General features: G+C 39.5%; 1 protein-coding gene across 1 annotated transcript in view; it reads left to right on the top strand.

The window, feature by feature from the left end:
- The window catches only part of LOC149450431 (uncharacterized), a 53,062-nt gene extending 33,451 nt beyond the window's left edge, over positions 1-19,611 (top strand). Inside the window, exons 9-15 of the mRNA XM_089691946.1 lie at positions 1,417-1,557; positions 3,765-3,896; positions 6,227-6,364; positions 12,559-12,639; positions 13,509-13,621; positions 15,118-15,316; positions 19,275-19,611. Of these exons, the coding sequence (XP_089548072.1) occupies positions 1,417-1,557; positions 3,765-3,896; positions 6,227-6,364; positions 12,559-12,639; positions 13,509-13,621; positions 15,118-15,316; positions 19,275-19,477 (1,007 nt within the window). The 3' untranslated portion in view covers positions 19,478-19,611. The remainder of the gene's footprint in view (positions 1-1,416; positions 1,558-3,764; positions 3,897-6,226; positions 6,365-12,558; positions 12,640-13,508; positions 13,622-15,117; positions 15,317-19,274) is intronic.
- The last annotated feature ends 1,383 nt before the right edge of the window (positions 19,612-20,994 follow it).

The following is a 20,994-nucleotide window of genomic DNA, read 5'->3' on the forward strand; positions in this document are numbered from 1 at the left end:
TATCTATCTATCTATATGTATTCTATCTATCTATCTATCTATCTATCTATCTATCTATCTATCTCTCTATCTATCTATATGTATTCTATCTATCTATCAATATGTATTCTATCTATCTATCTATCTATCTATCTATCTATCTATCTATCTGTATTCTATCTATATGTATTCTATCTATATGTATTCTATCTATCTATCTATCTATCTATCTATCTGTATTCTATCTATCTATATGTATTCTATCTATCTATCTATCTATCTATCTATCTATCTATCTATCTATATGTATTCTATCTATCTATCTATCTATCTATCTATCTATATGTATTCTATCTATCTATCTATCTATCTATCTATATGTATTCTATCTATCTATCTATCTATCTATCTATCTGTCTATCTATCTATCTATCTATCTATATGTATCTATCTATCTATCTATCTATCTATCTATCTATCTATCTATCTATATGTATTCTATCTATCTATCTATCTATCTATCTATCTATCTATCTATCTATCTATATGTATTGTGGGATTGCTCTAGAACCTGGAAATCTCTGTAGCAGACACTGCTACTCTGATAATCTCCACTAGCTTCTGGGTCCCATGAGCTGCTTCTCTGCTGCATTCTGAACACAAGACGTCGGCAGCTAGGTATGAGTGCCATTCAGAGATTATTTTGCTTTTTTCTTAAATGAATGCAAAGCATTTCTCTGATTAGATATGGTGGAGAGATAGGGCAGTGATATCACGCCTCGTCCAATCATCTTGGCACAGAACCCGGAAGCTAGTGGACATTACTTTAGTAAGAGTGCCTACTACTGTGTTTTCCAGCTTCTAAAGGAATCCCACAGATATGGTATATACATACTGTAGTTATGTTCCAAGCTGTACCAATGTAAGTATGTAAAAAATTTCACAATTGGAATTGTTGTTTAAACTGGAATGAACATCCCTGAACAGGGGTGGGAGCTTTGAACACCATGGAGGTTATTTACAAAAACTGGAATGTGCAAAATCCAGTGCAACACTGCAAAGAAGCCAAAGCTTAATTGAACAAGCTGAAGTTAGAAGCTGATTGGCAACCATGCCCAGCTGCACCAGGTTATTTTCCAATAATTGACACCCTCAGCCATGTGGATAGAACAATTAACACATATGCAGACTTCCAAACATCACTGATGAGATTAGGGAACTAGAACAGGGAGGTTCCACAACTTTCACACCTCTCATTTTGCTCTTGGGCATTCAACATCTGAAAAAGGCTTACTACCACTAGCTATTACATGACTCTAAGCCAAGCAAGGGACTCCATCTGACTCCTTTCATCATGTAGTCTTACTTATTTGTTGCTGAATGGAAAACTGATTTCACAATAATATTAATGCAATACTAATGTTTTTGTCTTTGCAGCCCAAAACAGTTGTGCCGTGGGTTCTAACGGATGCTCTCAATATGCCTCCTGCACATCCAGTATGGGAACATATGCTTGCCAGTGCAATCCTGGATATTATGATTTTAGCCCAGCTACTCCTGGCATACAGTGTGAACTAGGTAAAGATTTTGTTTCCTATTATGTAGTGATGGCAAAACAATTATTAACAAAATTTAGAAAAACAATATAAGGTCAACTCCAGAGGTATTGTTTTAAGAGGTTGTTGGAGCTGATGTGGCCTGCCAGATCATCCAGCTTCAGGTGTTGGTTGAGTAACATTCCAAAGATCCCCTTTTTGTCAGGAAGAGGGTACCAGTAAAGCAATGTGAATTAATGGGTTGGTATGGGTCAGTAAACACTGAAGTGAGTATCAAGACAAAGGATTACCATTGCACTCTCATCTCACACAGTTCACCTTATGGAAGCCTGCACTTCCAGGGCTTCCAATGGAGAAGGCTTCTTAAACAGGAATGGCCTCCCCCTATGATATCATCTACATACCAAGGAACTAATATATTCCTTATAAGATGCTATCCTAATAAAGAAACATTGTACTTCCTTTTTAAGGCAACAATGCCACACAGGGACCCCGCTACTACTGTTTGGTTGGCCCGCGTCACACTTGCAAGGAAAGTGTAATGTGGGTAAACTAATATATAGACTCAACCTAACTGCTTAAAGTATATGTAAACCCTAACTAATAATGTCTTTTATTTGCTTCCTTTTGGGCTGCTAAATATACCTTTAAAGGAAATATTTTATATCTGTTCTGTAAGTGCACAAAATACCCATTGACCCTTCCAGAAATCTTGTGGGCTGCTAACTTCCTGTGCTCTCTGCCTGTGCACAAGAATGGGTTATGATGATGAGGAAGAATGGAGGAGATGAGGAAGAGGGGAGGAGATGAGGAGGGGTTATGGAGATGAGGAAGAAGAGAGGAGATGAGGAAGAGAGAAGAGATGAGGGGGGTTATGGAGATGAGGAAGAGGGGAGGAGATGAGGAGGGGGTATGGAGATGAGGAAGAGGGGAGGAGATGAGGAAGAGGGGAGGAGATGAGGAGGGGGTATGGAGATGAGGAAGATGGGAAGAGCTGAGGAAGAGGGGAGGAGATAAGCAGGCATTATGGAGATGAGGAAGGGGGGGGGTGAGGATGGGTTATGGAGTTGAGAAAGAGCGGAGAAGATGAGGAAGAGGGAAAAGATGAGGAGGGGTTAGGGAGAAGAGAAGGAGGGTAGGAGATGAGGAAGAGGGAAAAGATGAGGAGGGACTGTGGAGATGAGGAAGATGGGAAGAACTGAGGAAGAGGGGAGGAGATAAGGAGGAGTTATGGAGATGAAGAAGGGGGGGGTGAGGATGGGTTATGGAGTTGAGAAAGAGCGGAGAAGATGAGGAAGAGGAAAAAGATGAGGAGGGGTTATGGAGAAGAGGAAGAGGGGAAGAGATGAGGAAGAGGGAAGAGATGAGGAGGGGTTGTGCAGATGAGAAAGAGGTGAGGGGATGAGGAGAGGCTGTGGAGATGAGGAAGTGGAAGAGATGAGTAGCGATTGTGGAGATGAGGAAGAGGGGAGGAGATGAGGAAGTGGTAAAAAATGAGAAGGGGTTGTGGAGATGAGGAGGGGTTTGGGAGATGAGGAGGAGGGGAAGAGATGAGGAAGAGGGGAGGAGATGAGGGGGGTTATGGACATGAGGAAGAGGGAAAAGATGACATAGGGTTATGGAGATGAGGGAAAAGGGGAGGAGATGAGGAGGGGTTATGGAGATGTGGAAGAGGGGAGGAGATGAGCAGGGTTTTTTTTTAATGCCTTAACGGCTGTTGAGACAATAAGCGTGATGTACTAAAGGAGTTGAGACTCTTCACTCAATAAATTGATATTTGTGTTCATTCAATCATGTTCAGGTCAAACTAAAGAACGAGAAACTTGCTTTTCACATGATTGGATAATTGAAGGAAATAATTGCTCCATTTATTGAATGAAGATTCCCAACTCAGAGCGCATTGTTTTCAATGAGCCATCCAGCTCATTGCAGAAGGATGAAGGATGCCAGAAGGATGAAGGATACAGGGCCTGCTAATCAGAAAATAAATCTACTGCTTTCTCCCCCTATAATTAGTAGTGTAATTATAATACAATCTATGATGAGGCACGGTAATAAAAAGGATTAGGACACAGTGATAAGATTATTAGGATCTCTTTTATCTATGCATCTAAAACAAATCATTGCAAATATAACATGTTCTAAAGCACCAGAAAACAGTTTTTTTTATAATGCAATTTTATATATCAAGGGTATGTTGTTCAACATTGTCCTCTGTTGCCAATACAGATGAGTGTGTCAATGGCAATAACACGTGTTCGTCAAGAGCCACCTGTACCAAGACAACTGGAGGTTACACATGTCAGTGCAATTCCGGATTTCAGGATACTGACCCCACCAACCCTGGACGATCTTGCACAGGTGAGCCTTCTCTGAGGTCCTTGGACCAAATATGAACTGCCATTTGTAAGCTTAGAGGATGTCATCTTTAAAGCAAACCTGTCATACATTCAAAACCAGAAGTCTGCAAAGACTACAGGTATTTATTAGACTGTAAGCTATTATGAGCAGGGCCCTCTTAACCCTCTTGTTTTTTATTGTATTATATCTGTATTGTCTCCCTTTATGTTGTAAAGCACTATGCAAACTGTTGGCACTGTATAAATCCTGTATAATAATAATATTACAATAATAATTTTTATAAAACGCTAACAATTCAAGCTGCGCTTCACATGCTGTACATTCACATCAGTAGCTGCCCTCAAGAAGCTTACAATCAAATGTCCGTATCTTATTACGTACATACTTACAAAATTATTATTATTATACAGGATTTATGTAGCGGCAACAGTTTGCAAATCACTTTACAATATAATGGGAGACAGTACAGTTACAATACAATAAAAAACAAGAGGATTAAGGGGGCCCTGCTCATAAGAGCTTACAATCTAATACATAGATACACATACTATGACCAGTTTAGACAGGAGCCAATGAACCTACCAGCTCATCTTTAGAGTGTGGGAGAAAGCCCATGCAAGCACAGGGAGAACATGCAAACTCATTGCAGCTAGTGAACTGAACCAAGAACCCCAGTTCTGCAAGGCAGGTTTTTGCTATTACCTTAGTTAGCCAGAATTCTCATCGTCAAAGTGAAATCTCATTCAAAACTTTAACTTTCTGAATAGAATGAGGGGAGGGGTTAGAACCTCTGTTGGGTTTTTTAAGGCCTGTGCTCCTATTGGAGGAATTTTCCTTCACTTTCCCATTGGTAACTGTCACTAGAAATCTTTAATGTCTAGGGTAGGACTAGATGATCTATTGAGTTGGTGCTGCATGGTATAAATCCAAAGCTGAGGGATCCAGAGAGAATGTTGGGTCTGCAAATGGGACCTGGGGTGCTCAGTTCATCTGAAGGGACTTCTCAGAGTACAGATTCATAAGCAAAATGCACTTGGTATGCAGGGCCAGGACAAGGGGTGGGCAGGAGGGGCGATTGCTCTGGGCACTGCAGTATCATGTGAGGTGGGGGGGGGCACCAAGAGGAGATTGGGCTGAGGGGATTTGTGTTAGGAGGGAGAATTTGGGAAGCTGCAGGTGGTAAGAATTGCTCTAGGAGGGGAACATTGGGGAGGTGCTAGGAGTGGTGATTTGGGGGGAATTGGGTTGGGAGGGAGGATGGGGGGATTTGTGCTAGAAAAGGTGACATGATAGTGGGGAGGGGATTTGTGATAGGAGGGGAATTTAATGGGGGGAAGGTATTTGTGCTTGTAGGGATGATTGGGGATATGTGTGCTGGAGGGGGTTGTGCTAGGATGAGGGATTGGGGGAGGGAAATTTGTGTGTGGGGGCATGGAATTTGTGCTCAGATGGGAAATTTGAGGGCTAGGAGGGGGAATTTTTTTTGGGTGGGTATTTGTGCTGGGTGCATATGGGGAGAGGGAGGATTCAAGCTGGGGGGGGGGGGGCGCAAAGATTTGTGCTGGGAGAGGGGATTTCAGCAATGCGGCAGATTTGTACTGGGGGAGAGGGAATTTCTGCTTAGCAGGTAAGCATGCAGATTAGTGCTCTTTTTTTTTTTGGGGTGGAGGGGATTTCGATTTCTGACACATAATTGTCATTTATCTTGAGAGCGGCGGGGGGGGGGGGGCGCAATTTGGCATGTTCTCCCTGGGCACTAGATGACTTTGTCCCGGCACTGTTGGTATATGGTGGATGTGGAGCACTTTGTACAAAGAGGCATCAGATTTTTTGATCATGAGACATTATAGATTCAAAATCTATTTATTGATAGTCAAAAAAAAGTACAGCCAATGCATTTCAGGGGATCAAAACATCCCCTTCCTTAGGGCTTTGAAAGATAGTGTAAGTCATAGGACTCTATGGACTCTAGAGTTGGCTTCTGGGTAATTTACACTTGTAGGCATGGCAGGCATTAGGGCATTCCAGAAAGCTTAGATTATCCAAAAGCCTTCAGGAAAAGATGCTAGGGGAAGCCTCACTCCTTAGATGTCAATAGGTGTAAATTTCAACTTGAGCTATAGAGGTCTGTAAACAACAGACTTTTTTTTTTTAGCAAAGTTGGAAAGGAAAGTCTTGAAAATGATGAAAGAGCATTAGAGCTCCATCTACTGGGTGAAAATAAGAATACAAAATAAGAATATGCAATGTTAGTTTTCAGTCTTATATTTTGTATTTTCAAGCACAATAAGTAAAGAGTATATACAAACCTAAATGTTATGTCCATACAGATGTGAATGAGTGCACCAATGGAAACAACACATGCTCACCGCTTGCTTACTGTACCAATACTGTGGCAAGCTACGAGTGTAACTGCTATCCAGGAATTCAGGATTTGAATACAACTAACCATGGGCGAAATTGTCTAGGTGAGTGCAGACCAATATCATCATCTTCCAATGTCTACATTTGCTTTAGTGTCCTCACTCAACTGGTTCAACTGAACCAACAGGCTCCCCTCAAAGGGTGCTAATATGTATGTGAAACCAGTTATTACTGTAATCATACACCTTTGTATCCTTACTGAATTTTTGCTTTGATGTCATCATGCTCAATTTGACATTTTCACAAGCAGCACTTATATTAAAACAAACCTAAATCCGTCAGCTTATGCTAAGCTTCTGCAATAGATCTCTCCACGATAAATATCTTAAAGAGTGCTGCGCAACATTCGTATAATATAAATCATCAATACCTCATTACTCCGCCATTAAATATACATATAAGCTCATATCAAACATGTGCAATATTCAAATGTAAAAAACAACAAATATATAGTTCAAAAGCCCGTAGGTGTGCCAGCGAGAGGTTTCCACCCCCATTGTGATGTTGTAAATGCATTACACCATTTATACAGACAAGAGTCCTCCTGCGCTGAAAGGAAGTCTACCTACTGAAAGCTGCCAGCACTTAAACTGATATCCAAACAGTGTGTGCAATAATCATAAATAGTGCAGCGCTTGAAGCAATACTACGTGCAATACAAAAACTGTGCGCACATACAAATGTGTCAATATTAAATAATATAAATAATATTAACCGTTTCAATACCGTGCAGTTTTACACCTTCCTGCCCAGGCCATTTTTCAGGTTTCAGCGCTCTCACACTTTGAATGACAATTGCGCGGTCATACAACACTGTACCCAAACTAAAATTTTATCATTTTCTTCACACAACTAGAGCTTTCTTTTGGTGGTATTTAATCACCACTGGGGTTTTTATTTTTTGCTAAATTAACAAAAAAAGACCAAAAATTTTGAAAAAAAACCACATTTTTCTTTGTTTCTGTTATAAAAGTTTACAAATAAATAATTGTTCTTCATATATTTAGGCCGAGATGTATTCTGCTACATGTCTTTGGTGAAAATAACCCAAATTAGGATGTATTTTTTAGTTTGTAGGAAGGTTATAGAGTTCACAAACTATGGTATAGATCTGAATATTGATCAATCCTGAAGTACTGACAGCCAATCTAATTTCTTCAGGTCCAAGAATGTCAGAATAGTACAGATATCCCCAAATGACCCCTTTTTGCAGAGTAGACAGTCCGACGTACTTCATAAGAGGCATGGCGAGTTTTTTGAAGTTGTATTTTTTTGTCATAATTTTTCAGAAAATGAAAAAATTAAAAAAATTATTTTCACTTTTTTTTTTACATACTGTCACCAGTGCAGTACAGCATCATCATATAACTGGCATGGTGGTTAACAGGGACACTGACTGGTGACAGTATGAAAAAAATATATATATATATTTTTTTAATTTATTTTTATTTTTTTATTATATTTAATTTTTTATTACATTTTTTTAATTTTTTTTAAGATTTTTTTTTCATATTTTACTATGACCAAAGTAGTACAATGTTACCATAGTAACATTGTACTACTTTGGGGAAATGATCAGTATTTTTTTTTTTTGTGAAGCCATCCATTGTATACAACTGTCATGTGACCTGCTGTGATTGGTCACAGCAGGTCACAGGGTACCAGCAACGGGAGCCGGTACTCGGATCTGTCATCGGCCGTGTCCGAGGTGCACGGCCGGTGACAGATTGCACTGCTGCGCCGCTCTGCATTAGCGCAAACTGCGCATGTGCGGGAGCACGCCAAATGGCGTGCACCCGGAGTGAAGAGACACATCTGAAGCCGCCAAACGGCCATTGGCCGGGCGGCTAATGGTTAAAATATGTTAAATCATTGAATAAAATGTATCTTAAATATATAGTGCCACTCAAAATAATCTCTTGACAATAGTGCCCACACAGTAAAAAAATATAATAACAGCCCCCTAAGTCACGAGTAGCCAGTGACATAACGCGTAGGTACACTATTACGCAGCTTCCGGTACGCGGTGACGCACTTCCAGCGCCAGCCGCCATCTTGGTACACCCAGGAAGTTCCTTTACATGCAGTACACCCACATATTGGTGAGGAAGGAGGACTGCGGGAACATGTGAGTGGGTTCTTCTTTTCTGCTTACTAACAATAAAGAGTCTTGGTTAAAATACTACACTTAGAGGATTCCTTTTTTGGCTCACTGGGTTGGTGAGCAATTATTCTCCAGAAGCTTCCGGTCTGGGGTAATGGGAGTCCCCTAAGAGATCCACATTGTGAGGAGAGGTACTTGCCGTCAGGAAATAGGGATCCAGGGTGATCCTGAAAGCTGTCTGGCCCTTGGGGGTCACTTGGAGGGGGTGAGGAGGCAATTTAGCCTTAGTAGGTGAAGAGTGTGGACACGCTCATGGAATACATGCACTATTTACACATTGTGTGAATTTTATATCACCTGTGGATTACTTTATGGACATTTTGTTTGATTTTTTGAGTGGTATTTGAAGTGTGGTCACTTTATTACACTTAAAGCACTGATTAAATTATCCTCCTTTGTAGGGGACTGTTATTATATTTTTTTACTGTGTGGACACTATTGTCAAGAAATTATTTTGAGTGGCACTATATATTTAAGATACATTTTATTCAATGATTTAACATATTTTAATATTATTTATATTATTTGATATTGACACATTTGTATGTGAGCACAGTTTTTGTATTGCACATAGTATTACTTCAAGCGCTGCACTATTTATGATTATTACACCGTTTATAGCTTCAAACCAGTTCCATGTCTACCCATGCAATAATATCACATCCACCAATATTTGTTATAGGTACTTCTATAGCGCCGTCAATTTACGCAGCGCTTTACATATATATTGTACAGTCATATCAGTCCCTAACCCTTAAGGGGCGTACAATCTAAGGTGACCTCTCTTCCGTGAATACCCCCACCAATCACTCTCCATGCTCACCTTACCACCTTACCAGCGCGCTTTCCCCTTTAAGGGGTCTTATTGGCCACTCCAGTTATCCAGATTCTTCCTTTAGATTCCTCCTCCATTATTACCAGTGATGTACGCAAGCAAACTTTCACCATCAATAAAGAAACAAAAACTATATATAATGTTTTATCACTTTAAAATCACCACTAAATATTTAATAAAACTCAATAAAATACACTCACAATGTTAGTGCACTAATCCTCAGTAGTGCACCACCCTAAAAACCATACTATTATATTTAGAGGTACATATCCCCTTAAGGGTAAGAGCACAGCATCACCAATCATTTGTATCTAGGCATGTGCTTCCGGGTGGCGCGATGACGTCACTAAGCTCCGTCCTCTCACGATACCTTTTTGTTTTTAGAACTTTTCAAATAACACAAAAGGTTAACACTTGGTTTTCAGCTGGAGATAGTTGCTGAAGTCATGACGTCTGGAAAGGCAGCAACGCCAATTTTTTTTTTCTATTGTGAGTTGAGATGGTTTCAGGGTTCCATTCTCCATTTGTTCTATTTTGCTGTCTGGACCACTGGGGACTTCCCTCATGTTCTGAAAGGACCCACACCAGAACCAAGACAAGTCAGCCAACCTACTAATATTTACTGAAGGTGGCATCTAATGGTCCTCCATAGAAGTAAAAGTTAGAGTTTACATGCTGGTAACACAAATAGGTCCGCTGAAAAGCCAGGCTCCCTGCTCAGCACAGTGAAATCTTTCTTATGAGATAAAAAAAACCCTGTTCCACAGAAATTAACATATCCATTTTTGTGTAAATAAATGTGTAAACCCCTTGAAAAGTTTGAGTCACGTGACCTCCATTCCATTTTCCATGTGCAGGTAATTGGTTTCAAGCACCTTTGGCAGAATAATACCACTCAGGGCTGATCAGATCAGGCACAGCATTTGGTTCTGTTCAGCCCTAACTAATGTTAATCATGTTAGTCCTTCTTTATCAAATCATCCAACCAATTCTGCCCACTCACTAGGTTTCAATAGGTGTATAATTCAACTTGAGCTATAGAGGTCTGTAAACAACAGACCTGGCTTTATCAAATCAGCCAACCAATTCTGCCTACTCACTAGGTTTCAATAGGTGTATAATTAAACTTGAGCTATAGGGGTCTGTAAACAACAGACCTGGCTATATCAAATCAGCCAGCCAATTCTGCCCACTCACTAGGATTCAATAGGTGTATAATTCAACTTGAGCTATAGAGGTCTGTAAACAATAGACCTGGCTTTATCAAATCAGCCAACCAATTCTGCCTACTCACTAGGTTTCAATAGGTGTATAATTAAACTTGAGCTATAGGGGTCTGTAAACAACAGACCTGGCTTTATCAAATCAGCCAGCCAATTCTGCCCACTCACTAGGATTCAATAGGTGTATAATTCAACTTGAACTATAGAGGTCTGTAAACAACAGACCTGGCTTTATCAAATCAGCCAACCAATTCTGCCTACTCACTAGGTTTCAATAGGTGTATAATTCAACTTGAGCTATAGAGGTCTGTAAACAACAGACCTGGCTTTATCAAATCAGCCAACCAATTCTGCCCACTCACTAGGATTCAATAGGTGTATAATTCAACTTGAGCTATAGAGGTCTGTAAACAACAGACCTGGCTTTATCAAATCAGCCAACCAATTCTGCCCACTCACTAGGTTTCAATAAAGTTGAGCTATAGAGGTCTGTAAACAACAGACCTGGCTTTATCAAATCAGCCAACCAATTCTGCCCACTCACTAGGTTTCAATAGGTGTATAATTCAACTTGAGCTATAGAGGTCTGTAAACAACAGACCTGTCTTTATCAAATCAGCCAACCAATTCTGCCCACTCACTAGGTTTCAATAGGTGTATAATTCAACTTGAGCTATAGAGGTCTGTAAACAACAGACCTGGCTTTATCAAATCAGCCAACCAATTCTGCCCACTCACTAGGTTTCAATAGGTGTATAATTAAACTTGAGCTATAGAGGTCTGTAAACAACAGACCTGGCTTTATCAAATCAGCCAACCAATTCTGCCCACTCATTAGGTTTCAATAGGTGTATAATTAAACTTGATCTATAGAGGTCTGTAAACAACAGACCTGTCTTTATCAAATCAGCCAACCAATTCTGCCCACTCACTAGGTTTCAATAGGTGTATAATTCAACTTGAGCTATAGAGGTCTGTAAACAACAGACCTGGCTTTATCAAATCAGCCAACCAATTCTGCCCACTCACTAGGTTTCAATAGGTGTATTATTCAACTTGAGCTATAGAGGTCTGTAAACAACAGACCTGGCTTTATCAAATCAGCCAACCAATTCTGCCCACTCATTAGGTTTCAATAGGTGTATAATTAAACTTGAGCTATAGAGGTCTGTAAACAACAGACCTGGCTTTATCAAATCAGCCAACCAATTCTGCCCACTCATTAGGTTTCAATAGGTGTATAATTAAACTTGAGCTATAGAGGTCTGTAAACAACAGACCTGGCTTTATCAAATCAGCCAACCAATTCTGCCCACTCACTAGGTTTCAATAGGTGTATAATTCAACTTGAGCTATAGAGGTCTGTAAACAACAGACCTGGCTTTATCAAATCAGCCAACCAATTCTGCCCACTCACTAGGATTCAATAGGTGTATAATTCAACTTGAGTTATAGAGGTCTGTAAACAACAGACCTGGCTTCATTTTTTGTTAAACAAAGTCAGCAGAGGTTGATGAACACATTAGGCTCTTTTATGCAGACATTACAAATGCTGCATTTAGATCTACACAGCATTTATTTTTGAAGTTCTATGATAGCCACTGAGTCCATTCACACAGCAGCATTAGCTGAATATTCTAGTAATGCATACAGAAAATAAACTCCAGAGTCTTGCATTCCAGGGTGCATAATGTGAAGTAATTTGCGCTTTTACATATCTATAAATGTGTGAACATGTGTATGTACATGCATATGCATGTAAATTCATCTAGCTACTAGAATGAATGTATACGTAAATGCTGTACGCACATTATACATGCCATTACACCATTTTCAGTGTCGCTCATACTGTATCTTGCTTAGCAAATGCTGTTAGTTACAGCTGTGACCGGACATACTGGATAGACCTGCTATATGGCCAATTATAGATGGAAAATACCAGCCAATCAGAGTTGACAACCTTACCTCCAATATGTTTCATGAAAACTAACCCTCTAATCTTTATATGTCTTACAGATCCCGTGCTCTGCTATAGCAGTGCGACTCTTTGCTCCTCAAGCTCCTACTGTTTGGATTCCAAAAACTTGATTTGTGCAAGTAAGTGCTTAAATCTGTTACTACTCGAATATTGCAAAGGTCCTACTGTAGTGTACAATCTTCCACCCTCCTATTAAAGTGTATGAATAGACAAAACCCCTTCTTGCAGTTGTATGCCGGGTTGAAAACCCCGTCAGGTTTTTTTTTTTTTGGTCATGAATGTCACCTTGAAAAGATTTCCCTTCACTAGAGATTGTTGAGTTTCAAATTTGTTCGATGAGTTAATAATTTGGATTGTCATATTCGTTATGTTAGAATGATTCGTTAGAATTTGTTTCATATATTTAGATTCATTATTTTCAAATTGATTAAAAATTCAAAAATGTATTTGTTATTTTTAACCACTTGACCTCCAGAGGGTTTACCCCCCTTAATGACCAGGCCTCTTTTTCCTACTCGGCGCTGCACTAATTCAACTGACAATTGCGCGGTCATGCAATGCTGCACCCAAACTAAATTCACGTCCTTTTTTTCACACAAATAGAGCTTTCTTTCGGTGTAATTTGATCACCTGTGCGCTTTTTATTTTTCACGCTATAAACAAAAAAAGGCCAAACATTTTGAAGAAAAACAATATTTTTTACATTCAGCTATAAAAAATATATAGTAAACTCAAAGTTGGTTATAAATTTAGGCCAAAATGTATTCTGCTACATGTTTTTGGTAAAAAAAATGGAGGTGGTGAGACCTCCATGCTAAAGGCAAAGGACCCTGTTCAGAAGGTTTCTTTCTTCTGTTTTCCACAGGCAGACAATCTGGACTTTGTTTTTCATGAACTTGAGATATATTCAGATCGGCTGCCCTGTTAACAATACATAAACGAACTTGTAATTGGTATTAAAGAAAGATATTGTTCTTTTTCTCCATAGGTAACCAAGCTTTTCCCTCCAGCGTAGAGATGAAGGATATGGAATTCAAGACAGATCTATATAATGCCTCCAGCCAAGCTTACAATAACCTCACTCTGCTTTTCACTGTCAATGTAAGTAGTCCTTCAGCACACATTTAGAGTTTCTGTTACTGTTTCAGCAACTGTAAATTGTATAGTCTTCAAGGAACACTCCTCTATACTGTAGCACAAGGGTCTCCAAACGTTCTAAAGAAAGGGCCAGTTTACCATCCTTCGTACTTTAGGGAGGACTGTGCCCAATGCGAGTAAACAATGCCTTATCTTTGATATTAAAGGGAGGAAAAATTGGTGTCAGTTGGAGAATAGTGTCCCATTGTTGGTGTCAGTGGCAGGAATTATTCCCCATTGTTGGTGTCAGTGGCAAGCGTTATGCCACTTTGTTGGTGTTAGTGACAGGAATAATGCCTCAAGGGCCAGATAAAGGCAAGCAAAGGGCCACAGTTTGGAGACCACTCTCCTAGGGCAAGGTCTTAGCCACTGGATATCTTGCATTATATGTGGTCTTCAGTAATTACTTTACCAAACTCACAAGAAAGCATTTAGGTTATTGTGGGTCAAAATCTGATCTGGATTGTTACAAATTCTTCTGTAACTCTTTCCACCAGCTCCCAGCAGCCCTTTAAGGGGTTCTTTCTGTCAAAGTCTGGTAGAGAGCTCTTGACCATGTGATTGGCTATGACAGCGGTCACATGATTGGCAGCCCATCCTGCACCTCCTGATTTAAAACCGTGACTGGGAGGTGTTGGTGACAGCTAAGCCACAATGTTGGGGACACTGAGCAAGTGGCTCCCAGCACAGAAAAGTGCCCACCACCATTGTGCCAAATATATACATAAGGCCAGCAACAACAAGTTATTGAAATGTATGTTCTTTGACTATAATTTATTTTTCTATGCTTGTCATGCATACTTTGCCTATGCATCTGTTCCCCCCCAAGCCTGTGACTTGACAGTGACATGAGGTCATCACTCTGTCACTCTGCTCTCTCCTCCTTGTGCTACTTTTCCCTGCCCCAGCTCTTCTGTATTGCGGATTGCAAGTCAAATTCCAGCACTCTCACATGATGCAACTATTTCCAAGCTACATATTTGTAAACTTGTTCCATGTTAGCAGCTCAGACAACATTGAAAACTTCAAACAAAACAGCCAGGAAACTAGCATTCTCAAAAGTCAGCAATGGCAGCCCCTATTATACCTTTAGACAGATGACTAAAAACATTACCTGTCCAGGTGACAGGAGTCAGAAGGAAGTAAGAAAGGAGACATGAAAGGTTATAGAAACCTGACCAAGGTTCTAACCATAACCCACTTTATAAAATTTTATTTTGTTGCTGTCTGAATTCCCATTGCGAAACTTTCCCCATCTACATTTTCTATCTGACTGTCAAATGAACAGGAAATGAAGAGAATCTCCCTAAAAGGACCACAGACAACAATATGAACTGATAGAGGTTCAAACCCTTCCATACCTTGCCCAAAAATAAAATGATTAGTTTGGAGTTGGCCTCTCAATTAGTTGACCTTGATTTTTACTTTTTATTAATTGCCTCATTTCTTCCTATTTTCAGCTCACCAATTACATGAAAAACACTCTGAATGTCACCAACTTCCAGATCATTGTGGTTGGCTTCAGGAAGGGAAGCGTGGTCGCCCACTTCACATCATTAATAAACTCATCTGACTCCATTAGTCTCGACACTTTCCAGACGACTCTGAGGAGTGGCATGAATTCAATTTCAAATTCCTTCTCACTCAATGTCATGCAGCGTAAGTATTCATTTATTTCACCTTTATGTATTGCACCAACACTTTTTTCATCAGGCATCAACCTAGAGGAGCCAGATAAGTGTTTGGTGGATTTTGGTTCTTATCTCTATTGGTGGTAACATTTCAGTGCTTAGGTTTCCTCATCTTTACATCTACTATGGCTGGTAAAAGGGACTCCCACTATTCCTGATGAACTTTTAATTATTTTAATATTGTGATGATTGAAACTTGAGGTATGGTAACATACCTGCTGTAGCAGGAGGAATGGAAATCTTGGGTGTGCAGAGAACGTATCAGCAATCCACAAAACATACACAATATGGCCAGAAGTATGAGGATTCCCCTCCAAATTATTGAGGTCAAATGTTTCCAGTGAGGGTACCTGTTAATACTATAGCATACAAAGACATGTTAGACAATTGCAGTAGCAATTTGGAGGAGGTCCTTTTCTGTTCATATGACTATGCCCCTTTATTTTAAAGCCTGCTTAATAAAGACATGATTTGATGAGTTAGGTGTAAAGGAACTCGAGTGGCCTCCATGGAGCCTTGACCTGAACACCTTTGGGATGGATTCGAATGCCAATTTTGAGGCAGGTGCACTCATCCAAGTCCCACAGATCCACTTCAAAATCTTATGGAAAGCCTTCCCAGAAGAGCGGTACGGTTATAGTTATAAAAGTCGGGGAAGGTCCATGTTTTGGAATGGAATGCCCAACAAGCTTATGTAGGTGTAATGGTCAGGTGTTCAAAAGCTTTTTACCATATGGTGCATAAGACTCTTGAGGCTTACAAAGCCAACCAGATTCTATCTATAACTAAAATATCACTTTTGGTTGGCACTTCAGGCTAATATTCCTACAACAATCCTACAGTCTTTTACACACCAGGGATAATGTAGACCAGCCTTTCTCGACCTTTTTACCCTAGAGCAGTGGTCTCCAAACTGCAGCCTGTGGGCTGGATACGGCAGGCCTTTGACAACCTTGTAGTCATGCTGCTGGCTCTGCCAAGTGGCGTTGCACATAGAACTGTGCAGGCACCATCTGATGAGAGATCAGCTAGCCACAGCTCAAGGAACCCCTAGCCAACTCTGGAGGAACCCAAGGGTTCCACAAAACCCTGGTTGAAAATGTCTGACATAGACTGAAACCATTTAGCTTGGCAACATGTTTTTGGCTTTTGGGAGGGATCCAACACAAAAATGATGGAAATTGAGCTCTAAAGCCTATTAATACAAGGTACTACTTGATTGCACCAAACAAGCCCGACTATGTATAGGCCTGTGTTGATGAGTTTTGAGTTTTTGTCAGTGGGCAAATGCAGTGAGCTTTTAGGTGCCTTGAATTTGAAAGACTCTTTTGAGATCATTCAAGGTTCATTGACAAGTGCATTTGATCTGCATCTGACCTCTTTCTAAGGAGGCCTTGTGCTGCCTATGCATTCTAATTGACTTGTATGGAGGGAAAAGCAGTTCTGATGTGAACAGAAGCCTATTGAAACCCTAAAATGTACAGCTGCCACAACTGATAGAAGTGTGATTTTAAATGTCCGCTTTAATGACATAGTTACATAGTTAGTCTGGCTGAAAAAAGACAAATGTCCATCCAGTTCAACCATTAAAAAAAAAAAAAAAAGTTATAATCCTATACCCACAGTTGATCCGGAGGGAGGCACAAACCCCAGCAAAGCATGATCCAATTTGCTCCTGCAGGGAAAAAAAATTATTTCCCGATCCCCTGAGAGGCAATCGGATATTTCCTGGATCAACTTTACCTATAAATGTTAGTATCCAGTTATATTCTGTGTATCTAAGAAAGAGTCCAGGCTTTTTTTTAAAGCAATCCACTGAGCTGGCCAAAACCAACTCTTGAGGGAGTCTATTCCACATTTTCACAGCTCTTACTGTGAAGAAACCTTTCCATGTTTGGAGATTAAATTATTTTTCTTCCAAACGTAAAGAGTGCCCCCTTGTCCTCTGTGATGACCTACAGGTGAATAGCTCAACACTATGTGAACCACTGATGTATTTATACATGGAGATCATATCCCCCCTTATGTATTATACATGGAGATCATATCCCCCCTTATGTATTATACATGGAGATCATATCCCCCTTATGTATTATACATGGAGATCATATCCCCCCTTATGTATTATACATGGAGATCATATCCCCCTTATGTATTATACATGGAGATCATATCCCCCCTTATGTATTATACATGGAGATCATATCCCCCTTATGTACTATACATGGTGATCATATCCCCCCTTATGTATTATACATGGAGATCATATCCCCCCTTATGTATTATACATGGTGATCATATCCCCCCTTATGTATTATACATGGAGATCATATCCCCCCTTATGTATTATACATGGAGATCATATCCCACCTTATGTATTATACATGGTGATCATATCCCCCCTTATGTATTATACATGGAGATCATATCCTCCCTTATGTATTATACATGGTGATCATATCCCCCCTTATGTATTATACATGGAGATCATATCCCACCTTATGTATTATACATGGAGATCATATCCCCCCCTTATGTATTATACATGGAGATCATATCCCCCCTTATGTATTATACATGGAGATCATATCCCACCTTATGTATTATACATGGTGATCATATCCCCCCTTATGTATTATACATGGAGATCATATCCCCCCTTATGTATTATACATGGAGATCATATCCCCCTTATGTATTATACATGGAGATCATATCCCCCCTTATGTATTATACATGGAGATCATACCCCCCTTATGTATTATACATGGAGATCATATCCCCCCTTATGTATTATACATGGAGATCATATCCCCCCCTATGTATTATACATGGAGATCATATCCCCCCTTATGTATTATACATGGTGATCATATCCCCCTTATGTATTATACATGGAGATCATATCCCCCCTTATGTATTATACATGGAGATCATATCCCCCCTTATGTATTATACAGGGAGATCATATCCCCCCCTATGTATCATACATGGAGATCATATCCCCCTTATGTATTATACATGGAGATCATATCCCCCCCTATGTATTATACATGGAGATCATATCCCCCCTTATGTATTATACATGGAGATCATATCCCCCCCTTATGTATTATACATGGAGATCATATCCCCTCTTATGTATTATACAGGGAGATCATATCCCCCCTTATGTATTATACATGGAGATCATATCCCCCCTTATGTATTATACATGGAGATCATATCCCCCCTTATGTATTATACATGGAGATCATATCCCCCCCTATGTGTTATACATGGAGATCATATCCCCCCTTATGTATATACATGGAGATCATATCCCCCCTTATGTATTATACATGGAGATCATATCCCCCCTTATGTATTATACATGGAGATCATATCCCCCTTATGTATTATACATGGAGATCATATCCCCCTTATGTATTATACATGGAGATCATATCCCCCCTTATGTATTATACATGGTGATCATATCCCCCCTTATGTATTATACATGGTGATCATACCCCCCTTATGTATTATACATGGAGATCATATCCCCCCTTATGTATTATACATGGAGATCATATCCCCCCCTTATGTATTATACATGGTGATCATATCCCCCTTATGTATTATACATGGAGATCATATCCCCCCTTATGTATTATACATGGAGATCATATCCCCACTTATGTATTATACATGGAGATCATATCCCCCCCTTATGTATTATACATGGTGATCATACCCCCCTTATGTATTATACATGGAGATCATATCCCCCCTTATGTATTATACATGGAGATCATATCCCCACTTATGTATTATACATGTTGATCATATCTCCCCTTAATCTGCTCTTCTCAAGAGGGAATAAATTCAGTTCCTCTAATCTCTCCTCATAGCTGAGCCGTTAATCCATTTTTTTTTCTTTGCAGCAATAGTCACAAACAACACAATCACCAAACCCACTACTGAAGACAACAACTGGCGGAGTGCCACCATCATCGTTGCTGTTCTTCTGGGAGCACTGCTGCTAATAGTGGTCATTCTGGCCGCCGTGTGGATCTACACAAAGAACAAAATCGGTTCATTCTCCCCAAAGAAGGATATCACATGGTCCACTTATAGGCACCTATAGTAGCCTGTGACATAATGTACTTCCTTTGTCTTCTGGTATATGGACTAAGCAGGAAAATGGACCTCATCGCTTCTGCTGCCTGCGGGATATACTGCTCACTATTCACATACAGGAGTAACATTTATTTTATATATATATATATATATATATATATATATATATATATATTGTATGTCTGTATGGAGCATAGATGGCCAGTTGTGATGTACAGGCTTATCCAGGAGTTGCTTAGTGCAATGCCCATAGTAACAAGTTGGATTTCATATCACGGAAATATGATTTCTGGTTACTATGGGCTGATACCCTTTTTCAATTATTGATTGGCTTATTGACTAAGAGTAACAGAGTGTTGATCGCTCTGGTTGCCTCTAATCCTAGCACACTGCCTTTGTGTCATTGTGTGTGGTATATACAGCACAGTCTGTATACATATATACATATATATATACACACAGTAAGAAAGCAATTCAAAAAAGTTTTTTTGTATGCTATATCTTGTGAAGCGTTTCTGTGAAAGTGGTTGTGCCAAGTCAACCCTCAACAGATGGCTAGGGCTTAATACTACTAGTAACCTTATAGTAAGTCTGCCACGTTTACAAAAACACTTTTTTTACATTTTTTTTAAAGCAGATTTTGGCAAAATAAAATAATGAAATGACATTTGCAGTGTTAGATATATTATCCTTTAATATGACAAACTTAGTGACCTTGCTACAGTTCTGTTGCCCATAATGATATAAAGTAACAAAGGGAAGGAAAAAAGATGGAGGGCGAATCTGCAATAGACCCATTAACCAATGGCATGTAAGAAGCAAGGGTGGCCCCTCTGCTTAAGTTACCATCTATCAGTCATTCTTCATTTTGCAGCTATTTCATTCATATTATGGTAATTAAAATCAATCTTCCCTTTCAAACCAAATTTTATAGGTACAAAAAAAAAAAAACAAAAGCAAAAAACTTCACTGCTAGGTCATCCCTATAATGTGTCTAATATGCGTATCTAGTGGCCATAATGGGGTATTTATACCTTGATTTAAAAAAAAAGTGTATTATAGCCACTAGGTAGAGCTGAAGATCATAGGAAATGTCCTTTATAAACAGATCCCTTATGTGTTTGCAAAAAAAAACTGTTTTATTTAGCAATATACTTGAAGGATGGGTACAGGATTGCAGAAAATCAGAAACTATGCAAAAAGTGATAAGGATTCAAATATATTTGCACTGAACAAAAAAGCGCTTTATTCTTTTATATACTTTGTTATGGTAGTTTTTAATGTGCAGAGAATTTTATTTACTTTTATTTATTAAGTGCCAAAGCTTGGGGAGGGGTTAATCTTTACAGCTGAGGGGGTACAATGCATATATAATCAATATAGTATAAATGGAATAAGGGCCGCCTATTAATACATGGATGTTGTAAATGCTGCATCATGGGCAGGCATGATATTTATCATTCCGGAGCCTTGCTTACAATCTAAGGACCCCCTCAGTGGAAAGGTCCCCCCCTCAAATGTAGA

This window comes from Staurois parvus, unplaced genomic scaffold, assembly GCF_062004578.1.
Source record: "Staurois parvus isolate SC_StPar_1 unplaced genomic scaffold, SC_StPar_1.0 ptg000574l, whole genome shotgun sequence".
NCBI classification, from domain to species: Eukaryota; Metazoa; Chordata; class Amphibia; order Anura; family Ranidae; genus Staurois; species Staurois parvus.